General features: G+C 43.5%; 1 protein-coding gene across 5 annotated transcripts in view; it reads left to right on the top strand.

Annotated features, from left to right (window-relative positions):
- Positions 1-21,824, top strand: part of adamts16 (ADAM metallopeptidase with thrombospondin type 1 motif, 16) — a 38,560-nt gene extending 16,736 nt beyond the window's left edge. For all 5 annotated transcript variants that reach the window (XM_058053221.2, XM_058053224.2, XM_058053225.2 and 2 more), the window contains 15 exons: positions 1,959-2,112; positions 5,069-5,164; positions 8,531-8,679; positions 9,564-9,736; positions 9,951-10,081; positions 10,265-10,388; positions 10,535-10,779; positions 10,934-11,069; positions 12,070-12,196; positions 17,796-18,000; positions 19,006-19,200; positions 19,275-19,331; positions 19,425-19,628; positions 20,016-20,163; positions 20,507-21,824. In XM_058053221.2, the coding sequence (XP_057909204.2) occupies positions 1,959-2,112; positions 5,069-5,164; positions 8,531-8,679; positions 9,564-9,736; positions 9,951-10,081; positions 10,265-10,388; positions 10,535-10,779; positions 10,934-11,069; positions 12,070-12,196; positions 17,796-18,000; positions 19,006-19,200; positions 19,275-19,331; positions 19,425-19,628; positions 20,016-20,163; positions 20,507-20,622 (2,260 nt within the window). In that variant the 3' untranslated portion in view covers positions 20,623-21,824. The remainder of the gene's footprint in view (positions 1-1,958; positions 2,113-5,068; positions 5,165-8,530; positions 8,680-9,563; positions 9,737-9,950; positions 10,082-10,264; positions 10,389-10,534; positions 10,780-10,933; positions 11,070-12,069; positions 12,197-17,795; positions 18,001-19,005; positions 19,201-19,274; positions 19,332-19,424; positions 19,629-20,015; positions 20,164-20,506) is intronic.

Here is a 21,824-nt window from a genome sequence, read left to right as displayed (position 1 = left end):
ATACTGCCAAGATACTTGATGGCGAATTTGTACCAAAGCTGTCGCTGTGTTTGTGCAGTAACTTTTTCACGCATCCGAGCTAGACAGTCTGCATCGCAGGCATTGCGTCGGCGTGTCCGGCTGCCTGCACGTGTTTGTCTGAGGGAGAGAGAAGCTGGAAACCAGATCGCTGCAGAAACGGCGTCCCTACTAAATTTAGTGTGTTAACTCAACTCTTGCAGTGTTGGAGACGCACGCTGTTTGTCGCTGGGTTATTAGAGAGGGGTTGATGTCACCTTCATTAGGTCTGTCAGCCTTATATTAAGAAACCCAGTCATCAACACCCGAGCCCACGAGGCCCCGTGGCTTGGGCCGCTACTGATGCAACCTGGGGTCATCGCCCGTTTGCGGTTTAATTCCCCAATTGAAATCCAGATATTCTGTCGGGTGCATTGACAGACACCTGAACGGCTCCACATCTTCAGTTCAAGGAATCTTTGTGCAATCGCACCCAACCTGACCCTTCTTCTAAAACCCTTCTTATCCTCAGTCAGCTATGACAGGGAAGTCTGTGCCCACACAAGTCATGCCTAACTTTGACAGACAGCTTGCATGACAGATGAGGTCTACTTAAAGGACACTTACAAATGTTTTTGTTGGCACGGCCATCGCTTTTAAGCCCCCAATCGTTTAGAGAAGATGTAAGATTCTTCCCTCTCAGTTAGTATTGACAGAGACACTCATCTGACGCTTCATTAGGAACACGTGTACAGTCTAATGAGATTCACTACAGGATCTGGATCAGGAACATGTTGTATTTGATCCTGTTGTGTTGGTCCTGCTTATATTTTACAAATACTTAGTAAGGTAGAGTCGCTGTGTGTACGAGAAGAAAGCAGTAAATCAGTGGAAGCTGTTGCTGTTGCTGATTACCGTCCATATGTAATCCCAATAAAGACATAATAAGTAGAATATAGACTCGGACTTAGCAAAGAGCAGCTGGTACAATGTGTACTGATAGAGTGTCATGTAAGTATGTAACAACTGTCTTTAAATACAGAACGAGGATGAGTGTCTGCACTCGTCTATCCTGTAATGTCTTTCTCAGAAACTTTATGACGTGAGCAATGAAGGATAGCTCGATGTTGAACAGCAATTGTTTTCTATTGGCATCAGCGCTGCTTTGCACACTTGTATCCTCTGCTAGAGCAACATGGCCGCGGCAGTGAAGTGGGCCAAAGTAGTGCACCTTTTCATGCTCTCTCAACCCCACAGTTCAACTGTATTCGAGTTTTAAGTTCCCCGCATGAGAATGGGTGATATCACTTAATCGTGGAAATCCCCCACTTGTCCGTGGATGCAGGTGACATGGCTCTTTTGCTCAAAATTGAGTGCCGAGTACATTGAAATATACCGCTCAGGGTTTGAGTTTGTCAGAATGTTATGTTCCCATAGCAACACCCCGCGTTGCTCTCAAATGTGGGGAACAATGGATCATCATTTGTTTTATCCTGCTACACGTTAGACTTGCTCAACCTTCCATATGCTGTGCAACATAATTGCTGAATGACGTGGGTACACGACACAGCACCGAAGCTAATGTACAGTATCTGCTTTTTTGTTTTTACTTATTTTTATAGAAAGTCAAATCCACTTAATTTTATATCATGAACTGCACCGGTAAAAAAATGTCTTGAACTCAACGTTAAGATATTTGTTGTACATCAAAACACAATCAAACAGTTGCAACTAGTGCTGGTCTCTCTTTACAAGACGGTGCTCAAAAATACAGTAGTTATTGAGGAGCTAATGACTAAGGTATATACATGTCATACATATTTGTTTGATGATTGAATCGCTACTCTGCAATACCTAAATATACTAAAGTATGGCTTAAAAGGAAGTTCCCAGGTTCTTTGATGATAGCCACACTTCCAAATGCACCATCCATTTATTCCACTCTTCGTTCTACCCGCCAGCTCTGCCCAGGCTTTGTGCCTATCGGATGAACCCCAAGGAGTCAAGGAGTATCGCTACCCCGAGAAGCTGCCGGGCGAGCTCTACGATGCAGACACACAATGCAAATGGCAGTTTGGGGAAAAGGCCAAACTCTGCACCCTTGAGTTTAAGAAGGTACATTTCAAAAAGTCATGAAACCCCCTGCAGATTAAAAAAAAAGAATTGGAAATGCCCTGCCATTGTTATATGATTCATTCACATTTTCTCAGCTCACTTCCTGGAACCTGAGAGCTTTGGGAATCTGTTTCTTTTTTCAAAAAGTATGGAAGTATGATTGAGGGAATGAGGTCAAGGAAAAAAGAAAGGATGGAGGAGGAAAGGAAGGGTGAAACTGATGTGGAATCTCAGGCTCGCTTGCTCTCGTCTAAATGCATGCATAGTCTCACTCACTCACTCACTCACTCACTCACTGACTCTCACACGCACACACACGCATGCAAAACAAACATGGAGGGCTGCAACGCTGCCCATGAAATACTCACTGGGATCTATGACTAAATATACACTGGAGCTCTGCCAATGGGAATCGCTCCTTGTTACTCTCCCATTGTCTCATTACTGCTGATCGCTGTTGGACGTGCTGGATCTCACTTTAGATTCTTTCATTTGTACGCTGACTAAATAGTTCACCAACAATAAATATACTGCATGTTTTTCCAAAGGCGCAGGTTTTTGACACGGCTCTTGTATCGGATCGCATTAAACTGAAGATGGACCTCATGGAGGTGTCAATGACTTCATGTGCTTCAGGTTCCTTGTAGCCTGGCGGCATTATGGCACGGAAAGCTAGACCATGTGAAATCCAACCATCCGATCCATCCAAAAAAGTAGCAATAAGCAGGGCAAACCTTTGCCCCCAGCCAGTGCGCGTCTGAATACAACCGACCCTGAGACCAAAGCATTTGGCCATGTATTAATAACCACGCTTTTTTCATGTATATTTTCATATCTGACGCTTCAATAAACAGGATGTAAGAAAGATGGGTTGACTTAAAGGGGACGCTTTTAACATACAGCCGTTTGTGTTGGATCCCAACGTTCAAAGACACCGTGTCATATACGTAAATTGAATTCAAACATTCTGAGTGAACCCTATAAAATATATAGCATTGATATCATTATTACAAATATGAAGCTAATTGTTGCAATTATTTGTAACATAATGTTTCTAATGACTATACTACCAGTATATACTAGTACTGGGATTTTAACTGGTCCCCTTCCGAGGGTTCCATCTGACTGTGTCTAGTTAAATAAAGTTAACATCCAGAACATGTTGATGAATGACAGAAACAGCATGACTACGTTTGGAAAAGGCTTCAGACTCCCCTATTACATAAACACGCCATCCTCCCGAACATGCTAGTCTGAACCGCTAAACATGACAACACCAAGCCAAGTTCAGCTATAAAATATTCAGCAAGCGCTCTCTCGTGGACTTGTCTTTTGTCATGACTAAATACATTTCTTCGCCTTTGCACCTGGTGGAATCGAACTGCACGACGGCTCAAAGTCTCTGGGCAGCACTTAAAGTCACAGCCTTCCCAGATATTTGTCTCTAAACAAAACATGGCAAAGATCAACCTCTCAGCTGCAGTTTATCGTACGATGAGTTCATGCATAACCGTTTTGGCAGGCGCTTTGAAAATGTCCTCATGGAAAGAGACGGGTTCGAAATTGCTGAGCTACCTTTGCAAAACACCGAAGATCAGATCTTGTAGGTTGTGGCCTCCATTGCAGTATCATGTCTTAACTGTCCGTCTGTATTTATTCAATTTCCTCCCCGTGGCATTTTTATTTTTTTCTCAAACAGTCTCGAGCTAAACAGTCGGACAAATGGGTTTCGGGATGGCCTCCAAGGTGGCCCTTTTGGGGCAAGCGTCGACTCCAAGGTGCCTGTCAGCATGCCTGCTGCCTTGCCAAAGTCGCTCGGATCCAGCCGTTCAGATAGGAAGATGATGGAAACGCTTAAAAGTAGTAGGCTATGTTTTTCTGGCAACGTGATCGGGGAAACCACACGGTGCTCGCGTCCCAATCTTGCAGACCACTGCTGAGAATCACGGCTGTGAGATCATGTGAATTGAGTTTGGCAGTTGTGCCCTATTATTCTTGAGATTGCAGATTATTTTCATTTTTTTTCCTCTGCATATCTGTACCTGTCAGTTCAAATGAAAACACATAGGATGTTACCCTCCTAATTTACTCCTTTATTCCTATTCTATGTGAACAATTTTATCTGCAGAAACGTGCAAAAACCTTCAGCCGCCTCTGAATGTTTTTCTCCCACCAACACCGTATTGATCATACAACCGTATGCCATAAACAACCATAATGTCACACTTGCTTGTCCGTCTGTTAGCTAGTAAGCAGGTTACTTCATGGTCCACGTAGAATGACAAAGCAATTATCTGCTAGCCTAAACTCGCCCAGCCCCCCCACAGTGCACGTCGGGGACGCTTTACAAGTCTTAAATGGCTCAAATGGAAAAACACAGTAATGCCAAAACATCCTTAGCTTTGTAAGCAACATTCATGTTGACATGGTTATGGGAATTTGGTCTCTTTGAAGCAAAGCGGTTCTTTTGTCTCAGCTCCATAAAAAGAGACAGCTTCCAAATAGCTCAAATTGATACCAAAGTACATGAAAAATGAATTTCTAAGGGTCAAATATTTCATTGCAGTGGAGTCACATGACTGTATGTTGTTGTATGTGCATCTTTAAACAGATACTCACCAAAATGTTACCCTCTCATAAAGTTTTGTGGCCGTCGGTTTAGTATGTTTTTTTGCACAATTCTGCTAATTCTATACATCAAATTTACAGTTTTACTGTGTCAAAAAGACTCCTGTGATAAAAGTATTAAAACAAGCAAAGTACTTGACATTTCACTCTACATTTCTCTTATTGTTGAAATTGCTAGATTGAACATTGTTGTCCTGACAGCAAATCTATTTTACTCCACATCGCCGGTGTAAAGTAGAGTCATTAGGTCGCGGTGGCAGTCGTGACCTTTATATTTGGAGAAAAAACAAGAAGGTAGCAGAAGTATCATGAAATGTTTATCTTCCAGGATATCTGCAAGGCTCTTTGGTGCCACCGTGTTGGGAGGAAGTGCGAGACCAAGTTCATGCCAGCAGCAGAAGGCTCGGCCTGTGGACCTGACATGGTGACTTATCATGGCTTTTGGTGTGTGTGTGTGTGTGTGTGTGTGTGTGCCTGTGAGAGAAAGAGAGAATTCAAAGTGTATGGATGTCATCACATGACATGTTGGCGCTACTAAATATTTGGGGTCATTTAAACAGTCTTGTTTGGATTCTGTTGTGGTCATGTGGAGGAAAAGGAGTCGTCCATTGTAGCCGATCCAGCAGTTAACAGACACTTGTTTATGTGAGCATATCGGGTGGATTGATACGAGTATATGGCGCCATGGCAACATCATAACCAGTAAACACAGTACAACATAGGTTTAAAAAATCCCCTCAACAAAACGCGACTAGAAATACCTCAGATTCAATCCACGGTTTTAAAGACTGAGGCAAGTGAGGGGGTTTCCCCTTTAACACGTCAGCGGTGCCAGACTTGCATTCCTCCTCCAAGGGATGTTACACATCACTGAGGGATTAAATGTCATATGAGACAAATGGTGAGCAGGATCCACAATGAAAATATAGACATGGACAAGGATGGATGCAACCTGCATGGTTCGTTCCTCATTTTGACAACTTTAACCGTTTTGGAAAGGCTCTTTCTATTCCAGAATCGCTGTGCCCAAGTCCACAATGCTAGGTCCATGATGAGAACCTGAGATCCCAAACCTGAACCCCCCATCAAATCGGGGACCCATCATTGGGCTGATTGGAGTCAGTCCCCTGCAAGGGGTACCAAAAGTGTGACATAGCATGACATGGCAAGTTCACCAAAAGAGTCCTGGCTCCAGACGGTGATTCAGATAAACCCCAAAATTTGGCCAGTTCTTCCATATCCCATTTCCGAGAATTCCTGAAAATGTCATCCTAATCCATTATGAACTTTTCAAGTTATTTGAACACAAACAGACAGACAAATACTCACTGGCACAAACACAAAATATGGAGTTCCACGCCAAACAAGCGATGATAAAATATATTTAGACTGCGTATTATGACTCAAGTTTTCTTAAGTTTACTTGGGAATTCATCCAAAACACGAAATAGTAAATAATGTTTACTTTATATGAACCCAATAATGCATATGAGCAAATTAGGGATTCACATTAACCAGCAAAGTAGTCCATGCGTCAGGACCCTCACAGTGATGGCGACCTCTCTGGTAGCCTTTTCAGGAGACAGAACCATTGGCCGTTTCCACAGAGACACTCCAAGATCTTGTGGAGGATGGCAGACTCAATGGGGACCAACTCCATATTTCCTTCCCTGCTCTGCGTGTGTTGGTGCCAAGGCCCAATGTCCCAAGACTTTGTCGATGTAGAGCAACATCCATCGATCAGTTAAGCACCGAACGGAAGCTCATCCACTTCATGGAATTCCCTGACACAGCACTTGTGCTAAGTGCAGGCGGGCCTCATTTGAGTTTACAGCAAAGTGAAAAGTTTGGCTAATCTTGACTATAAATTAGATTTGAGATAATTCAAGTGCAGCGTCTATACAATATTCTTTATGATGGGGCGGAGGGAGCAGCTGCAACTGCTTTGTTGCCGATGTAGCAAAAAATGTATTCATGGGATCTCTGCCAGAAAGCAATCTGTTCGTTTTATTTATTGTTTCTTTCCTTCGTTCTTTTAAACGGATTCTCCCTAAGGGGCTCATTCTCTCTCCCAGCCTCTGGCCACCGACCCCCCCGCTCCCCTGACAGCCCCTGATCGGCATTTGCTTCTCAATATATTGGACCTGATGGCTTAATCCCACCCTCTCCCTCGCCGGGACAATTAACAGAACCAAACATCATAAGCTTACTTGGAAATCTCGGTAGGGGAACAACCTGAGGGAGAAATCAGCTGTTGGCGTTCTGAGTGGAGAAGCACAAGATGAGGCTGAGACGGGAGATGGGGGGGGGGCATGAAAACAGCACATGTGCCCCAACTATCAACATGGATCATTCCAAAGGTCTGCAACATGTCTGATGTCATCTTAACACCAAGAGATCTGGTTCATGATAGAAACCGCTTGTCTGAGTTTCAGAATGTCCTCTCGCATGACATTCGGGGATTTGGAGAGAGGTCACGGTCCCTTCAAGTCGTGGTTGGTCATTGGTTCATCAGCTTGAATCAGATTGAACGCAGCATGGAAATTAGGGCTGCCAGATAATTACAAATTGTATGCAGATGAATTACTTTTGAATTAATTATGATTAATCACTATTAGCAACTATGTCTGAAATATGCCCATTTTTACTGTATTTAATGAACAGAAAAAAAATGATACAATAAGTATTAACAGTGAATATGTGACTAAAGATAAAGGAGACCACGCTAGTCTAAAAATCGATGTGTCTGACACTAGTCTCTTTAATAATAGCACAACATCCTCATCATGCGTTAAACCGTGTTATTATCAGGACTGACGCTTGCGTTTTAATACAATAATAATAATTTTAAAGATAATGTACTTGTTTTCAGTGTATTTTCCAGAGTTACGGAGTTAGCGATAAGGATATCCATTCATCTTCCTGTTTATTTACACACACGGGCATTATAAAGCCGTTTTTGTTCACAGTGTCCCTGAAGGCATCATTGTATTGAGAGTGAGGTAGTGTCATGGCTTGGAGATACAGTCTATGGTACTGTGATTGTGCTGCTGTGATGTGTTCAGGTCAGAATGACGTTATTAAATTGAGTCGCGCCACCGTGCTTTGCCTGCCGTCATAACAGAGAGGCGTGCTTGTGTTAATTGCACTAAAAAATGAATGTCATAAATGACTCATGTAATAAACATGTTAGTTTTGACAGCCCTCAAAATTAGCCCTCACTTTCATTCGTTAGACCAGCAGCAACATAATGGACCATCCTCCATCGCATGTAAACGGGTCCCGTTCAGAGAACGGGGGTAATTGTGAACTCCAGTGAGACCTGACCTCACTTGCACTCCATCACTGTAAGCACAACACCACATGTATTCCTGACAAGTGCTGGAGTAAAACAGGAATTTGTCTTTTCGGTTGAAGAGACAAAAGACCCCCAAAGCAGCACTCAATGTTGTCTTTACTCAGGAAGAAAGTTCTAAATCACGCTTTAATTGATTTATGCATTGTGTTCAGTAGTATTTCTACTCTCAGTGTTTGGAAAAGTATCAGTATCTATCTGGAGAATGTAATATAATTGTCAGGTATTTTCTCCTACCTCGGCTCCATGTGGGTTAGCATAGTTAATTCAACTGGAGACGTGCACGTGTGTAAACAGGCTCGCATGTGGAAAGTTCACCCGTGCTTTGAAAGCCATTTAACAGTGAATAACGTTTATTTGGAAGCCGATGGAGCACCTTTATGCTTCTGATGCTTGCCGGCCTGAACGTATGCACGTTGTCATTCTGTCATCCAGTGGTGTCGAAGGGGCCAGTGTGTGAAACAGGGAGATGAGGGCCCCAGGCCCCAGCATGGCCAGTGGTCACAGTGGTCTTCTTGGTCTGTCTGCTCGAGAAGCTGTGAGAGTGGGGTCACCTATCGGGAGCGGCACTGCAGTAACCCAAGGTAGGGAAGACACGATTCGCTACAAATAGTTGAGAAAACTTGTTCAAAGTTCCATGTGATGACATCATAGATACGCCGCTATCCTTACGTCATGGCAAAATGATGACGCAAGACGTGTCCTAATGAGGTCAATCTGCATACTCTATGTACTCTATGTACTCTATGTACTCTATGTACTCTATGTACTCGATGGATGCCAGTTGTATTCATCCATGCCATCTTGCATGAATACTACCAAACAACAGATTCCACCTCTTTGGATGGTTATGCTCTATCTCATTTTACTATTACTATTATTACTATTAGCTACTGTGTGGGTCACATGACTCAACTGCATCATCTCCTATCTGTTCACTTATCCCCTTTCCCATAAATCAAGAGGGAATATTTGCATAGCCAGTCAGCCTTGGTGCCTTCTATCAAAACCCGAGGCTCCTCTTTATCAGGTCTTGCCAAGTTTTTGACAAATGGTGGGCTAAAGTAGACAGACACGGGAGGGAAGGAGGGCAAAGGTGGCGTTGGAAAGAAGACAGAGATAGGCTGAGATAAGAGGGCCTTAGCGGGTGAGAAAAGGGCTAACAGAGAAATGTTTTTCTCAGATAGAAAAAGATGAAATGTCGACAACCACAGCAGGAAACGCGAGAAGGAAATGCGAGAGTAAAGAAAATAGATAAGTACGAGCAGCTCATAGAGGGATCTCCTACCTGAGGATGTATACCTGTGATTGAAGAACCCTTCACAAAAAGTAGTACCTCCCAGCCACATAAAGACTATCCAAGCATGTCATACCGCCAAACGTTGAATTAAACACAGAAAGCTGGTCATCAGATGATACTGGCGCGCTGTGTAGCAATGCTAACGGTGAGTTTGACTTCCTGTTGCAGACCTGCTTATGGAGGAAAGTTCTGTGAAGGCTCCACCAGGTTGTTTAAGCTGTGCAACACTCAGGATTGCCCCCCCAATGCCATGGACTACAGAATGCAGCAATGTGCGGAATTTAACAGCAAGCAGTTCAGAGGATGGCACTACACCTGGAGACCGTACACAAGAGTTGATGGTGAGAATCCTGGGGACACACTTCCACATCATTGACAATCGACCAGGCCTGGTGCTCGGTCCCTTAGCTCCCCTCCCTGCCCCCCTTGTGCAGCATCAGTGACCTTTCCCTCAGATTTAGCAGAAAATGCACTCCATATTTAGGAGATTCTTTAGAAGATATCAAAATAAAATGTGCAAAATGTCTAACGAGCTGACTTTGCCCTCCCATGCAGATCAGGATATATGCAAGCTTTACTGCTTTGCTGAAGGTTATGATTTCTTCTTTGCCCTTGCGAGCAAAGTCAAGGATGGGACCCTTTGCTCTCGGGACAGTCCTAATGTCTGTATTGATGGCCTTTGTGAGGTAATAATGTTTTACTCGGAAGTCAACAATGCTTTTCAACATGTTTGCATGCTTTGGATGTCAGCGTGGAAGGGACTTCTGGTCTCTGGTGAACTCAAGACAGCTGTCCTCTTTAAGGAATGAAAATGCAGCCAACAGGAAATAATGAGAGATGAACGTGCCATTGATCATTTTGTCGCACAGAGAGTGGGCTGTGACCGCGTGCTGGGCTCCACGGCTGGGCTCGATGTGTGCGGAGTGTGTAAAGGAGACAACTCCACCTGCAAGACCTACAAAGGGCAATACACCAAGCAGCATCATTCCAACCGTACGTCATCTTTGTCACATCGTGAAGTGTAGCATCGCTTTTTGAAATGGAATTGTCATGCAGTCATTCAGCTTTAAATATGGACTAAATTCTGATTTTTTTCTGACTGCTCTACTGACTATCACGGACCGTGTTTTTTCTTTCAGAGTACTACGGTGTGGTCATCATCCCAGCAGGTGCTCGGAGTATCCGGGTTCTCGAGCTGAATACGTCGAGCTCCTACTTGGCTGTCAGGGATACCCAGAGGCGCTACTTCTTGAATGGGCATTGGACGGTGGACTGGCCAGGCAGACATCCAATTGCGGGAGCCATTTTTGAATATAAGAGACCCTACAACAGACCAGAAAGCCTCCTGTCAGTTGGCCCTACCAATGAGACGCTTGTTATTGAGGTATTGATTTGTCTCGTTGATCTTTGCATGTTTTAATACATCATAAGAACCTTTTTGTAGATAATTTAATTTGTTGTACTTCACTTAATCACTGCATACGTTGTACATCCTGTCATTAATCCTATCATTACCACTAGATTTCACTATATTTCAGATACTGCTGCAAGGTGTGAACCCAGGTGTGCTTTGGGAATACACCCTAAATAAAGCTGATGAAGGAAGGAATCAAATCAAACACAATTACACTTGGGCCGTCATACGCTCCAAGTGCTCAGCATCATGTGCCGGAGGTATGGTTGCTCATTTTCACGCTCATGTAGAGTATACCTATTTGTATTTAAACTGCCCGGTACAGTTGATTTGCGAAAGAAGACGAAGAAAGAAGAAGTTATATACCTTCTACCTTCCATGTGAACCATGTGATGCGAGCTCCAGATGAAGAGGACAGGTTGGAGATGAAGGAACAAACACGCAGAGCTCACTCAAGCTTCTGTGGCCTCTAATGAGGTCTTCAGTTGCAGCGTCACCGTTCCCATCGTGACTCAGGACACATTAGCTGCTCTTGGTCAGGACTGATCGTGTCACACACACACACACACACACAAGCAAGCACACACTTGCATGGCTTTGACCAGTGGCTTTAGTTCCACAGTGGCCCAACAACACACACACACACACACACACATAAAGCCTGCTTTAATGACCGGGGCAGTCCCAGGCCGGAGGTCAGCGGGCTAAGTGTGTGTATGTGCGGCATATTTAGTTATACTACAGATTTCTCTGTGTTGGTGTTGCACGTGCACTTGCTTGCTCTCGTTGATGTCAACAAAGCCCCCCAGTGTAGAGTTCCTATTGATTGACCAGAGAGGTTAAAGTTCCTCACCCTGGCCTGTCTCAGTCTGCCCTAAGCACCTCCACCTTTTGTGTCCTGATTGTAGACCACGGGGTTGGGGCCTTTGCCTGATTAAAGAGTGTGACTGACTAACTGACCCTTGTGGGCTGAACTCGCCTCAGGCCAAAAACCAAACCAGCGATCAGGTTGCAGATGAACCAAATCAATCGACACCAATACTGACAGATCTGTGGGCCAATTATCATTTTTCTGGGATGGCAAGCTATGGTGTAGAGTGTTGGTGGATAATTATACTGTTCATATTCATCTTTTCCAAATGAAAATCCGCTTCCATGTTATAAATGACCTATGCCCTAAATGGACAACACCCCAAGCATGGCTTTCATTGTGTACAATGTTATGAGAATACATAATTATTGTTCATTGTTTCCTCACAGGCCATATGAACACCAAGCCGGCATGTTACAGAGACATGCGATTACAAGTGAACACATCATACTGCAATGCCAGATCAAGACCGGCCACAGGAGTGATCCCCTGCAACACCCAACCATGCCCTGCCAGGTAAGTCTTAACAGTTGATGACAAAAACACAACAAAGAAAAACAGGTTATCTTTATTTGGTCAAATATTGGATAATTGGCCTTCCATGATACGGTCATCCCTCACCACTTTGCGCTTCTTCACCTCTATTATGGTTTTCAAACTATATCCCTCGTGAGGATAAGCGCTATAGAAGATGGATGGATGGATATAAATGAATAAATCATGCTGTTCTGTGGTTTAATATGGCCCATTATTAATCAAAACATAAGCATATCTAACATAATGTTACATATTTGTTGCCTAAATTAAGCATCTTCAAGCATAAAAATGGCTACATGAACTAGAATAAAAATATATGGCATTCAAAAGATGCATTCAAAGACGCTGATGTAGTATTCCACATCGGTCACTAGGTGTCAGTAATGTTACTGGAATGTTCGACTCATTACGCCTGACTGCTTGAACCACAGCAGGTTGGAATGGTCTCACAACAGGCACAGTAATCCCTAGTAACAACACAGACTACTGTGGCATCCGTCAGCCACAACAAGCTAAAACTCACCTCTGAACCCCTGACATCACTTCCTGTCTGCCATTTATACACATGAGCAGGAGTTTTATTTACGTCTTCTTTACTCTTATTATGTCTACTATATTGGGTAATACGGCTCCAAAGGTTACTATAGGGGTGTTGGTTTATGCCTGGAGAGCTCTAATAATGTTTTAAAAAAACACATTTCCAAGGTCGTACACAGGTTTTCTATGCTCCAGCTATGAAAACATTCCATTTATGAATAACGGTGCGGAACCAATTAGCCACGATGAATGAGGGATTGATGTTTAAAAATAGGCATGTTGATCGCTATTGAACCTTTTCACTCCCTTTCAGTCATGCTGGTGGTTTGGTAAAAGGGTTGTTATCCAAGCACGAGAGGTCAAAATCATATAATATGAATGCAACACTTGGCATGTGTGTTTGTCCTTTCTCACGGTGACGTCTTTGTTATTGTGTAGTTTTGTCTTTACTTCACTGACCTTCTGTCCCGTTGTAATTTGAAATGGAGTACAATTACTTGGTGTCGTTGGCCTACAATGGCCACACATCTGTACAACACAAACATGCAAGGTCAAGGTGTTTATTGCTTGAACATTTTTTCCAAAAGTCTCACACAGTAAAGAGAATAGAGTATGTCAGGCGGAGGCCGTATTCCCCACCCTTTCCCAGTCCAGTAACGCACCTGTCGGAGGGTGACACAATCGTTCCTCTCACATAATATAACAATAATTTGTATTTTGGCCAAAACATGCGTGTGAGGATCAGCGAGGAGGGGGACTTGAACTGGATGTTTTGTTTTTGGCTTCATCCCTTTCACTACGATACTTCACAAACTGTCAGGACTTGTTAGCTTCTGTGTTTGTTTACAACAACAGAGTGAGGACTAAGTCACATGTGGACCCAAGCTGACGACTAAACAATGGATCCACCAGAGACATCTTTTTATGGTTTATGTTCTATGCTAATGAAAGGATGAGGTTAGCTCAAAATGTACAAAATCCTCCATAGTGGAACTGCTGAGATTGCAAAAAGACTGTTCCAGAACAACAACAGTTTCATACAGAGTCGTGTACTGTAACGAACAAATGATGTACTTACTCGTTTACACAAGCAGTGACAACCATGGTGCAAGAAAAGTTTTATCACTTTATGCCTTTCCTTCTTTTTTTTACTACATTCTTACAAAAACATGTTTACGTTTATAAAATGCACCCAATGGCTTGTATGCGAAGCTGGTCCAGTCACGGTCTTTGGAATCCAGGATGTAGAATACACATGCACATAAAGACACAGCGCCACTGGCCTGCATCCCTCCCTTTGTCAGTGCTGCTCTGCACAGCGTCATAAAGGGCCAGACTAGAAAGGAAATCAGTCAATGACACACTTGGGAGAACATGAATGAGGAAAATAACTTTAGGTTATGTCAATGATTAACATGTTTTTCAAGACCCATGCATAGGACATTTACAGCAACTGCAATCAGTCATTGCAAAATCAGAAATTACAGAAATTATCCTACACTGCTTTTAATATTTTTAATATTTTGTGGTGCATGTGTTACTCCCTTCATCGTGTATGCCATCGTGTTTGTTTGTTTACGACAATGACTCCAATAAAGATATAAGACAGCCATCCTATAAGGAATAACACCAGCATCCATCCAGAATCTTTTTACAGCTTTTTTGAAGCACGAGTTCCCACTCGAGCCTAAACTCTTTCGCTGTGGGATGTGGTAAATTAGCCAAATACCGCTGACAGGCTGTTCTTTTATACGCTTCGAGGGATTTCACTGATACACGTTGCCTGTGGATGTCTGGAAAAGAGTCCTTCCACCTCAGCGGCAATTTTTATACCAAAGTCACCCGCATGGAAAAAGCTTGTTGACATCACCTGTTTCAAATCAGGTTGGGATTTCATTGTTTTACTTGATTGTTATCGCCAGGGAGGTAACGCCCCAACCATTGTTCACTGTTTTGAAGAACTAAATAGCAGTTGTCTACGTATATTCTCCAAATGAATTAGGCCGACTAGACGAAACATAGATCATTTCCAATGATGCTGTCTGCTATGATGCATGAGTCAAGTTAAATACGGGTTTTATGAATGTCATAAATGTAATTCATAAACATATTTGACTATATTGTGAGAAATTGTTGACGTTGAAGTTATTATTTCATATGTTAAAAACTGTAGACTAGATAAGATTAAAACTAGCGACTGTTCATTATTTGAAGTTTAAATAAAGAATACTAATTACTGACAATCCTTATTTCCACGTGAAGATTCCAGGCTGCTTTGACGTTGATGTTATTTGCATCAGATGTTGCATTTGGTTACGTAAATGTTTGCGTTGAGATTTGTTTGGTGTTACAGTTTTCCTTGTGATTGCATTTTGTATACCACGCTTCACTTTCCATCTGCCGGAATGTAAACTCGGAATCGGAAACATGCCTCAGTTTTTCTATGGAAAATGTTGAAATCTATTCTCCACCACTTGCCCGCAAGTTTTTTTGCGGGCCCTCTTTGTCCTTAAACTGGCAGCTGAGGCGAAGCATGTGTTGAAAAATGTTCACTATGGTTATCCTGCTATTGGCGTTAGTCGATCTCTTGTGGTTCTGCTAATCCGAGGCCTGCAGGTACTGCGCTTGAAATTGCTCATTGGATGAAGGTGAGATTACATCATGGGAAAGAATCTCTGATGTCTGCTCACTTTTAGACAATGATATCATTCTGTCTTGCAGTGTGAAATATTAACCCAGATACACACACTAACACTAACGCACTCACTTCCACACACGTATGGGGCTTCCCAACCTCGCGTCCCACCCATTCATGTTAGTCAGGGGTTATTTAATGCCCCCCGTGAGAATCTAGACTGTCATTGAGACCAGAGGATATTTGACTCTTCATATGCTTCATATGCAGGGAGGGTAACTGACTGCTCATCTGATCTCCATTTGTTTCTCCTTGTTATTATTCTCCTTATCATTATATTAGTAGTATTTCATTGTGATCTGTAGTACTATTTCTGAGCCAGACTGCTTTACTGTAGTCATGTTGTGTGTAAATAATCATCACGTTTGATTTTTCAATTGACACCGGAAAGAGTCACCAACAACCACGATTCTCATTCAGTCACTGATCCTGCAAACGTGAGGTTTGCATTGTTCAGCTGCACGGGCCACTTGGGTAGGTTGATGCTTGGGCCGGTGCCCAAGTCAAGGTGTGCTGCCTCGTATGTACGCGTATGGCACGGGGCCGTGGCACGGTGTTATTGGCTGGATAAGCGACGTAATAGGACCCAACAACTGTCAGGCGCAAGTTCCATTACTTTGGTTCACATGGACATGGGGGGTTCAAACCAAAGGTGCTATCTTCTAGCTTGTGCGGAAGACAGAGTTTTAGGGCCACAAATATAAAAAAAAAGATTTCAAGAATAAAGTTTTAAATTTACGTGAAAAAATCCTAAATTTCCAAGAAAAAAAGCTGTAAATTTCCAAGAATAAAACGATAAATGTATGAGAATGAGGTGATGATGTTACATGTCAGACGTGTCAGAGGGAAAATAGAGCATAGCTCTTCGGGAAGGAAGGAAAAGTTTGACTTTATTCTCATAATATTCCGACTTTTTTCCCGAGATGTACGAGTTGTTTTCTCCAAACCTCAAGTTATTATTTTCCGTTGTGGTCCTACAACCCTGTTGTATGATCCAGATGTAGTTACCTGGAAAGAAAAGCCGAACTCTCGTATTTTTCTTTTGATGTCGAACCCAAACAGCAAAACGAAGACATTGACTTCACTCTTCCAATTGTTTCGGAGGACACCGCAGACGTAGCTTGTTTTTAATAGGTCACCGAACAAGGATTAGGCCAGCGAAATATACGACCGTAATAAAAGGCTGCGCCTCGTGTGACATGATGTTGACCCAATAAGCGACGGTTTGGGTCTAAGAACACTAAGACTGCACAGCTTGCAACACATTTGTTAAGAGGCTTAACGAAATATGAAGTACGGTAATGAAAGCCACATGTGATGATGTTTGCTTCGAGTGGAGATGAGTGCAGAGATGAAGCAAGAAGCATTTCAAGCTTTTTGTGGATTTGAGTTACAGTCAAAGCACCGACTTTGGGTTGTTCTAACTTGCTCTGAAGCCAGTCATCCGTGAGTAAATGCCTAGCGCCTTCGCAAGTCGAGCCTGAGGGCCATGCTGCTCGCAGTTTGTCAGGTGTCGATGATAAAAGGGGACCCCCAAAGGTCTGGCAGTTATAGTAATGGATTATCATTCTCGTCTCTGCTCTGCCATTTTTCTTTCAACTTTCACGGAATTGTTGTTCAGTGTTGAGGGAAGAAGGCGTGGTTTGAGATCCGGGTCCTACTCTGTGTTGATTCTGCCTACGTTTCCTTCCCATAGTGCGAAAACATTTCAGTGATGATTCCACATTGTCTGTAGGTGGGAATGGGTCGGTCCAGGGTGGACGCTGGCTCTCGTGGATGGATGGATGAACTCGGAATGATAGTTGACATAAGATGTGTACCAGCTGTACCAGTTCCATCAGCCCCATGTTTTTATTGTCTTTCTACCATCAGGATCAGAAAAATGATCAGAAGTTTTTCTTTGGGGCGTTTTAGAAGATAAAACGCCCCAAATAAATGAATATTATGTTTCATTAAATGAGCATTGCCATTTTAAGTTTGCCTTTCTCAAGTTTGCATTTTCAATCTGTCTGCAGAGACAACATTTGTGTAACGTTTTGCGTAAGAACGGTGAAAACAACATGATGTTGTGCCGCATACACACTTGCCAATCATGGTTTCATCAGATGATTCGAGTAAAAGTAAAATCCAACCATGCCAGTAATTCTTCCTTCATGCGGCTACTTTGTTCCGTTTGTTCTGTGAGAGAGGAACCTTCATCACTCAAGCAAGGAGCAAAGTTGTGATAAGGGAAGGTCTTAAAAACTCGTACGGTTATCATACTGTCATTTGTGAACTCCAGCCATGAGAAGAAGGGGTTGGGAGGCCGAGCTTGTTGACTCAGCAGGCTGTGTTGTGTTTTCCCAGCTGGTCTGTCGGGGGATGGGGGGCGTGCAGTCAGAGCTGCGGAGGCGGGGAGCAGACACGGCAGGTCCGCTGCGTCCAAAGAAGCAGTCGGACCAAAGAAGACACCACCGCCGACTCGCACTGTTCTCAGCCGGCCCCAGCGAGGAGGCAGGCCTGCAGCCCCCACAGCTGTCCGCCAGTTTGGACTTTGGGGCCGTGGTCCCAGGTGAGTCCTAAGTCCTTTGATGCAGGAGCTTTACCTGCGTGTACACAAACGTACAAGGAAAAACATGACGTAACAGTGAAAACGAACAAAAACATTTTGTTAAGCAGAAACACATTTCCTGTACGAGTGACCCGGGTCCTGGTCTTAAGACTTCTAACATTGTTACATTTTATGACAATGATCTCAACAGCTTTAAAATCTCAATGAGCCCACTGAGATGCATCCTATTGGCTTCTCTGTTCTACACAGTACTCTGTAACCCCAACTAGGGTATCCCCGGTACTCGCCACAAGTAGTCGTCTTCCACTCTGATGCCCTGCGCCACTGCAGTGACTACTTTACCAAAACCCCTTCAAGATGTTGATAAAGGCCACATAACTTGACTCGCAGGATAAGTGGGGGTTGCTGCCTGAAGGCCTGCAGCCTGCACAAGACAATCAAATATGGTGGGACAGGGTGTGTTTGTCTTAAAGCAGCGGCTCGCTCTAAGACCTGCACTAAGACCGACTGGACTCTCTACTGCTCACACCGTCCCAGTACTCTTCAACTTTTGAAATGAATTGGCAGACGTCCTTATCAGTAGTGCAGTAGTGCATCAACGGTGACTTACCCCCACTTGGTCCCTTAGTGGGAGGGCGAGCGCGGCAGGGAGGCGGCCATGTTTTCTTTCCCTTCATAGGAATGATTATTATTGACCGATGATCTTTTTTATATTTAGTAACAGCAGGACGAGGGCTGCAGCTATCCAACATTTCAAAACTCTTTTAAATCATCGGATAAAACATATTTTTGTTTGTTTAAAGAGCAATTATGAATACATAACCAAAACTAAGACATTTCACTTGACTGATTGAGTTCATTTTTTAGATAATTAACAGTTCCTTAAAACTACGGCAATCGGATACTGACCCTGACATGTGACTTTAATATAAAGTCAATCATACAGTAATTCTGTTTTTGGACAAACCTGACTATTAATAATTGGTATTATTTTACATGCGGCAGTGTTCTCGCAAGTGTGGCAATGGTTTGAGGAAGCGGACGGTGTTGTGCACCAGACCCAACACAGACCAACGGTCGCAGACTTTGGCCGACAGTTTGTGCGCAGGCCTGCCGAAACCTGCCAGTCAAGAATCCTGCTTCATCAAACGCTGCCAGAAACAACGTAAAGTCCAGTGGTTTGTCTCAACGTGGCAAGAGGTACGGTGCCTCTTGACGAGCCTCTTTGTATGCTGTATATGTATCAATAAAGTTCATTTGCATTGATTTTGCAGTGTTCAGTAACATGTGGCAGCGGCTATCAAGCACGTTTCATCAAGTGTGCAGAAAAGGTAAGTATAACAATACGTATTTGTACATGTCTATGTAGGTGTCACAAGCTGTAGCTACTGCCATTTGAGAACTTTCTGGTTCCCCAACAAAAGGACACAGCGGGCAAATACAGAGAGCTTGCAGCCAAAAAGTGCCACCACATCCCCCGACCCATCGTGGAGCTGCAGCGGCACTGCATCTTAGTCGAGTGTCCGCTTCGAACAACGCCATCAGTCCAGCGATGGAATGTTCATCACTTCACTCGTGCTCCGCTACCGCTACCACGGCCAGAATGGCACGCGTCACCTTGGTCTCAGGTAAGGACGGCAGGAAGGACCATCATCTTTCACACCAGTGTTACATCTTAAATAGAGCTGCAGAAATTAATTAATAAGTCAATGATTCATCAATTATACAATTAATCGTTTATTTCGGTATTCGATTTGAATCATTTGTTTTATTTCAAAATGTAAATATCCTCACATGTGAATATTTTTACCTTCCCGTCATCTTCCGTGTTCATCTTTCCTGATATGTCGCGGACCAAAGCACTAGATGTTTCTGTCTGGTTCATAACCGGCTGGCGGATTCATGGAAACAGCAAGCCTCAGATTAATCAACTAAGCAAATAATCGTAGTCGCAAGCCTAAATTGAGCCAATCCGGGACCTGTCGTGATGAAGCTGACTTCTTTGTGTTCTCCAGTGTACCGTGACATGTGGAGGTGGCGTGCAAGCCAGGATGGTCCAGTGTCTTGCACAGGGGAAGCCTTTTTCTGGCTGTGCCCACCATTTGAAACCCTCAATGTCGCAGGCCTGCAATACCAACTTCTGCCCCCAACCTGACAAAAAAGGTACTGAACCTCATCGATGGCTTGAAGGCGTCCAATGAGATCTGATAGTAAAACCAAATTCATCCAGCACCACACCGAGAGGTCTCTCCAACATTTTCTCCCCCACATATGGCGAAATACAGTTTAGAAAATATCACAGACACCTCTCAGTGTGATGTGGGGTGGGTTCAGGCACCTGCAACCAGTCCAGAGCGGAACCCACCTTTGGTCTAAATGGGACTTCTCTAGTAGATTGGTAGATGGTGCAAGTGACTAAAGCATTGTTGGTGTTTGTACGCACTTCAATTCAATTGTAAATATTTCACGACATCATTGAAATGTAACCAACTGCTTCCTCCGACAGACCTGGCGTGCCGGGATTACTTCAACTGGTGCTACTTGGTGCCCCAGCATGGAGTGTGCAACCACAAGTTTTACGGCAAGCAGTGCTGTCAGTCCTGTTCCAGATCAAACCTGTAATCACAGAGGAGGGACTCTGTCTGCCGCACAGACAGGAAGGTAGTTCCCAAGTTCAAATACCGTACTTGACAAGCTGTGTTTGTGCGTTCCGCACGTGGAAAACTCTAAAACACAGAGGACATTTCAGCCTCCATGCTTGTTACTCTCTTTGAGATGCGGGACATCCCAATACATGACCTTCATGCTGAGAGCGCTCGACGGGAATGTGAGCAGGAAGTTTGGAAGGACTGACAATCCGGGAGGTTGGTTGGAATGACTGAATGCCCAAAGCAATTCATCTCTGCTAATTGCCACGGAAACCAGCACCTCCGAGTCAAACAAAGGAGAGCTTCCAACTGATGATGCATCTTGTTGGCACGACGATGCGACGATGATTTAGGAAGAATGAAAAGGGATGCAGCGACGTTCATTTTACTGTAAAACTTGAAGAAAAATCCGAAATGGATTTTGCAAAAACATGATCCTTTGTATTGGCAAGGTTGGAAAAAACAACAACCCTTGAATGACTGAGTACACGAGGTCTTTACTCAGCGGTGCTAGCGTTGTTTGTCACCACTGCAATGGGACATCCTCGAGGGTCATGATTGGACAAAGTCATTTTGGGACCCATGTACACTACTGTTTGCTATTTATTGGCTTTACAATACAGCATTGATGGAAGGCTGTATTAATAAGCAGTATAACTGTGACCTTGTATTACTCTACGCTTAGCTCATTTATATTTTCTACTTTGGTTCACAAGTGGCTCCATTTACATTGAAAAGAAATGTTTATGGTGAATAAAAAAGTGACGAGACAGTATATGGATGTGCTAGCATGAACGGAGACCTTTTTATGATTTACTTCGTGATTTCAAGTCCCACAGTTCCAGACAGAAAGTAAAGCACGTACTGTACCGTGTGAAGGCGTATTACAGGCCCACAAATAGGGTACTATACCACGGCCATGTTTTTCAAGAACTGACCGCTAAAGGCTTGTGCAATGTTAGTCATGTTTACAATGTCAATAAAATAAACGTGCACCATGTCTGCATGCCAATTGTTCCAGTCGCCGTGCCCGCCTCCTTGTGACATGTAAACATTCAAATGTATGACACAGTACTTCCTCAATCAGCATATTTAATACCACGTTTGCATGGTGGTGCTGTGAGATTTTCCTCACTCCAAAGTGGATGCGTGTGTGTGTGCTGTGTCTTTATGATG

The sequence above is a fragment of the Doryrhamphus excisus genome, linkage group LG5 (genome assembly GCF_037039965.1).
Source record: "Doryrhamphus excisus strain RoL-2023G ecotype Guam linkage group LG5, RoL_Dexc_Guam_v1.1, whole genome shotgun sequence".
Taxonomy (NCBI): Eukaryota; Metazoa; Chordata; class Actinopteri; order Syngnathiformes; family Syngnathidae; genus Doryrhamphus; species Doryrhamphus excisus.
Note: the sequence above shows the minus strand (reverse complement) of the source record. Positions and strands in the feature narration are given on the sequence as shown.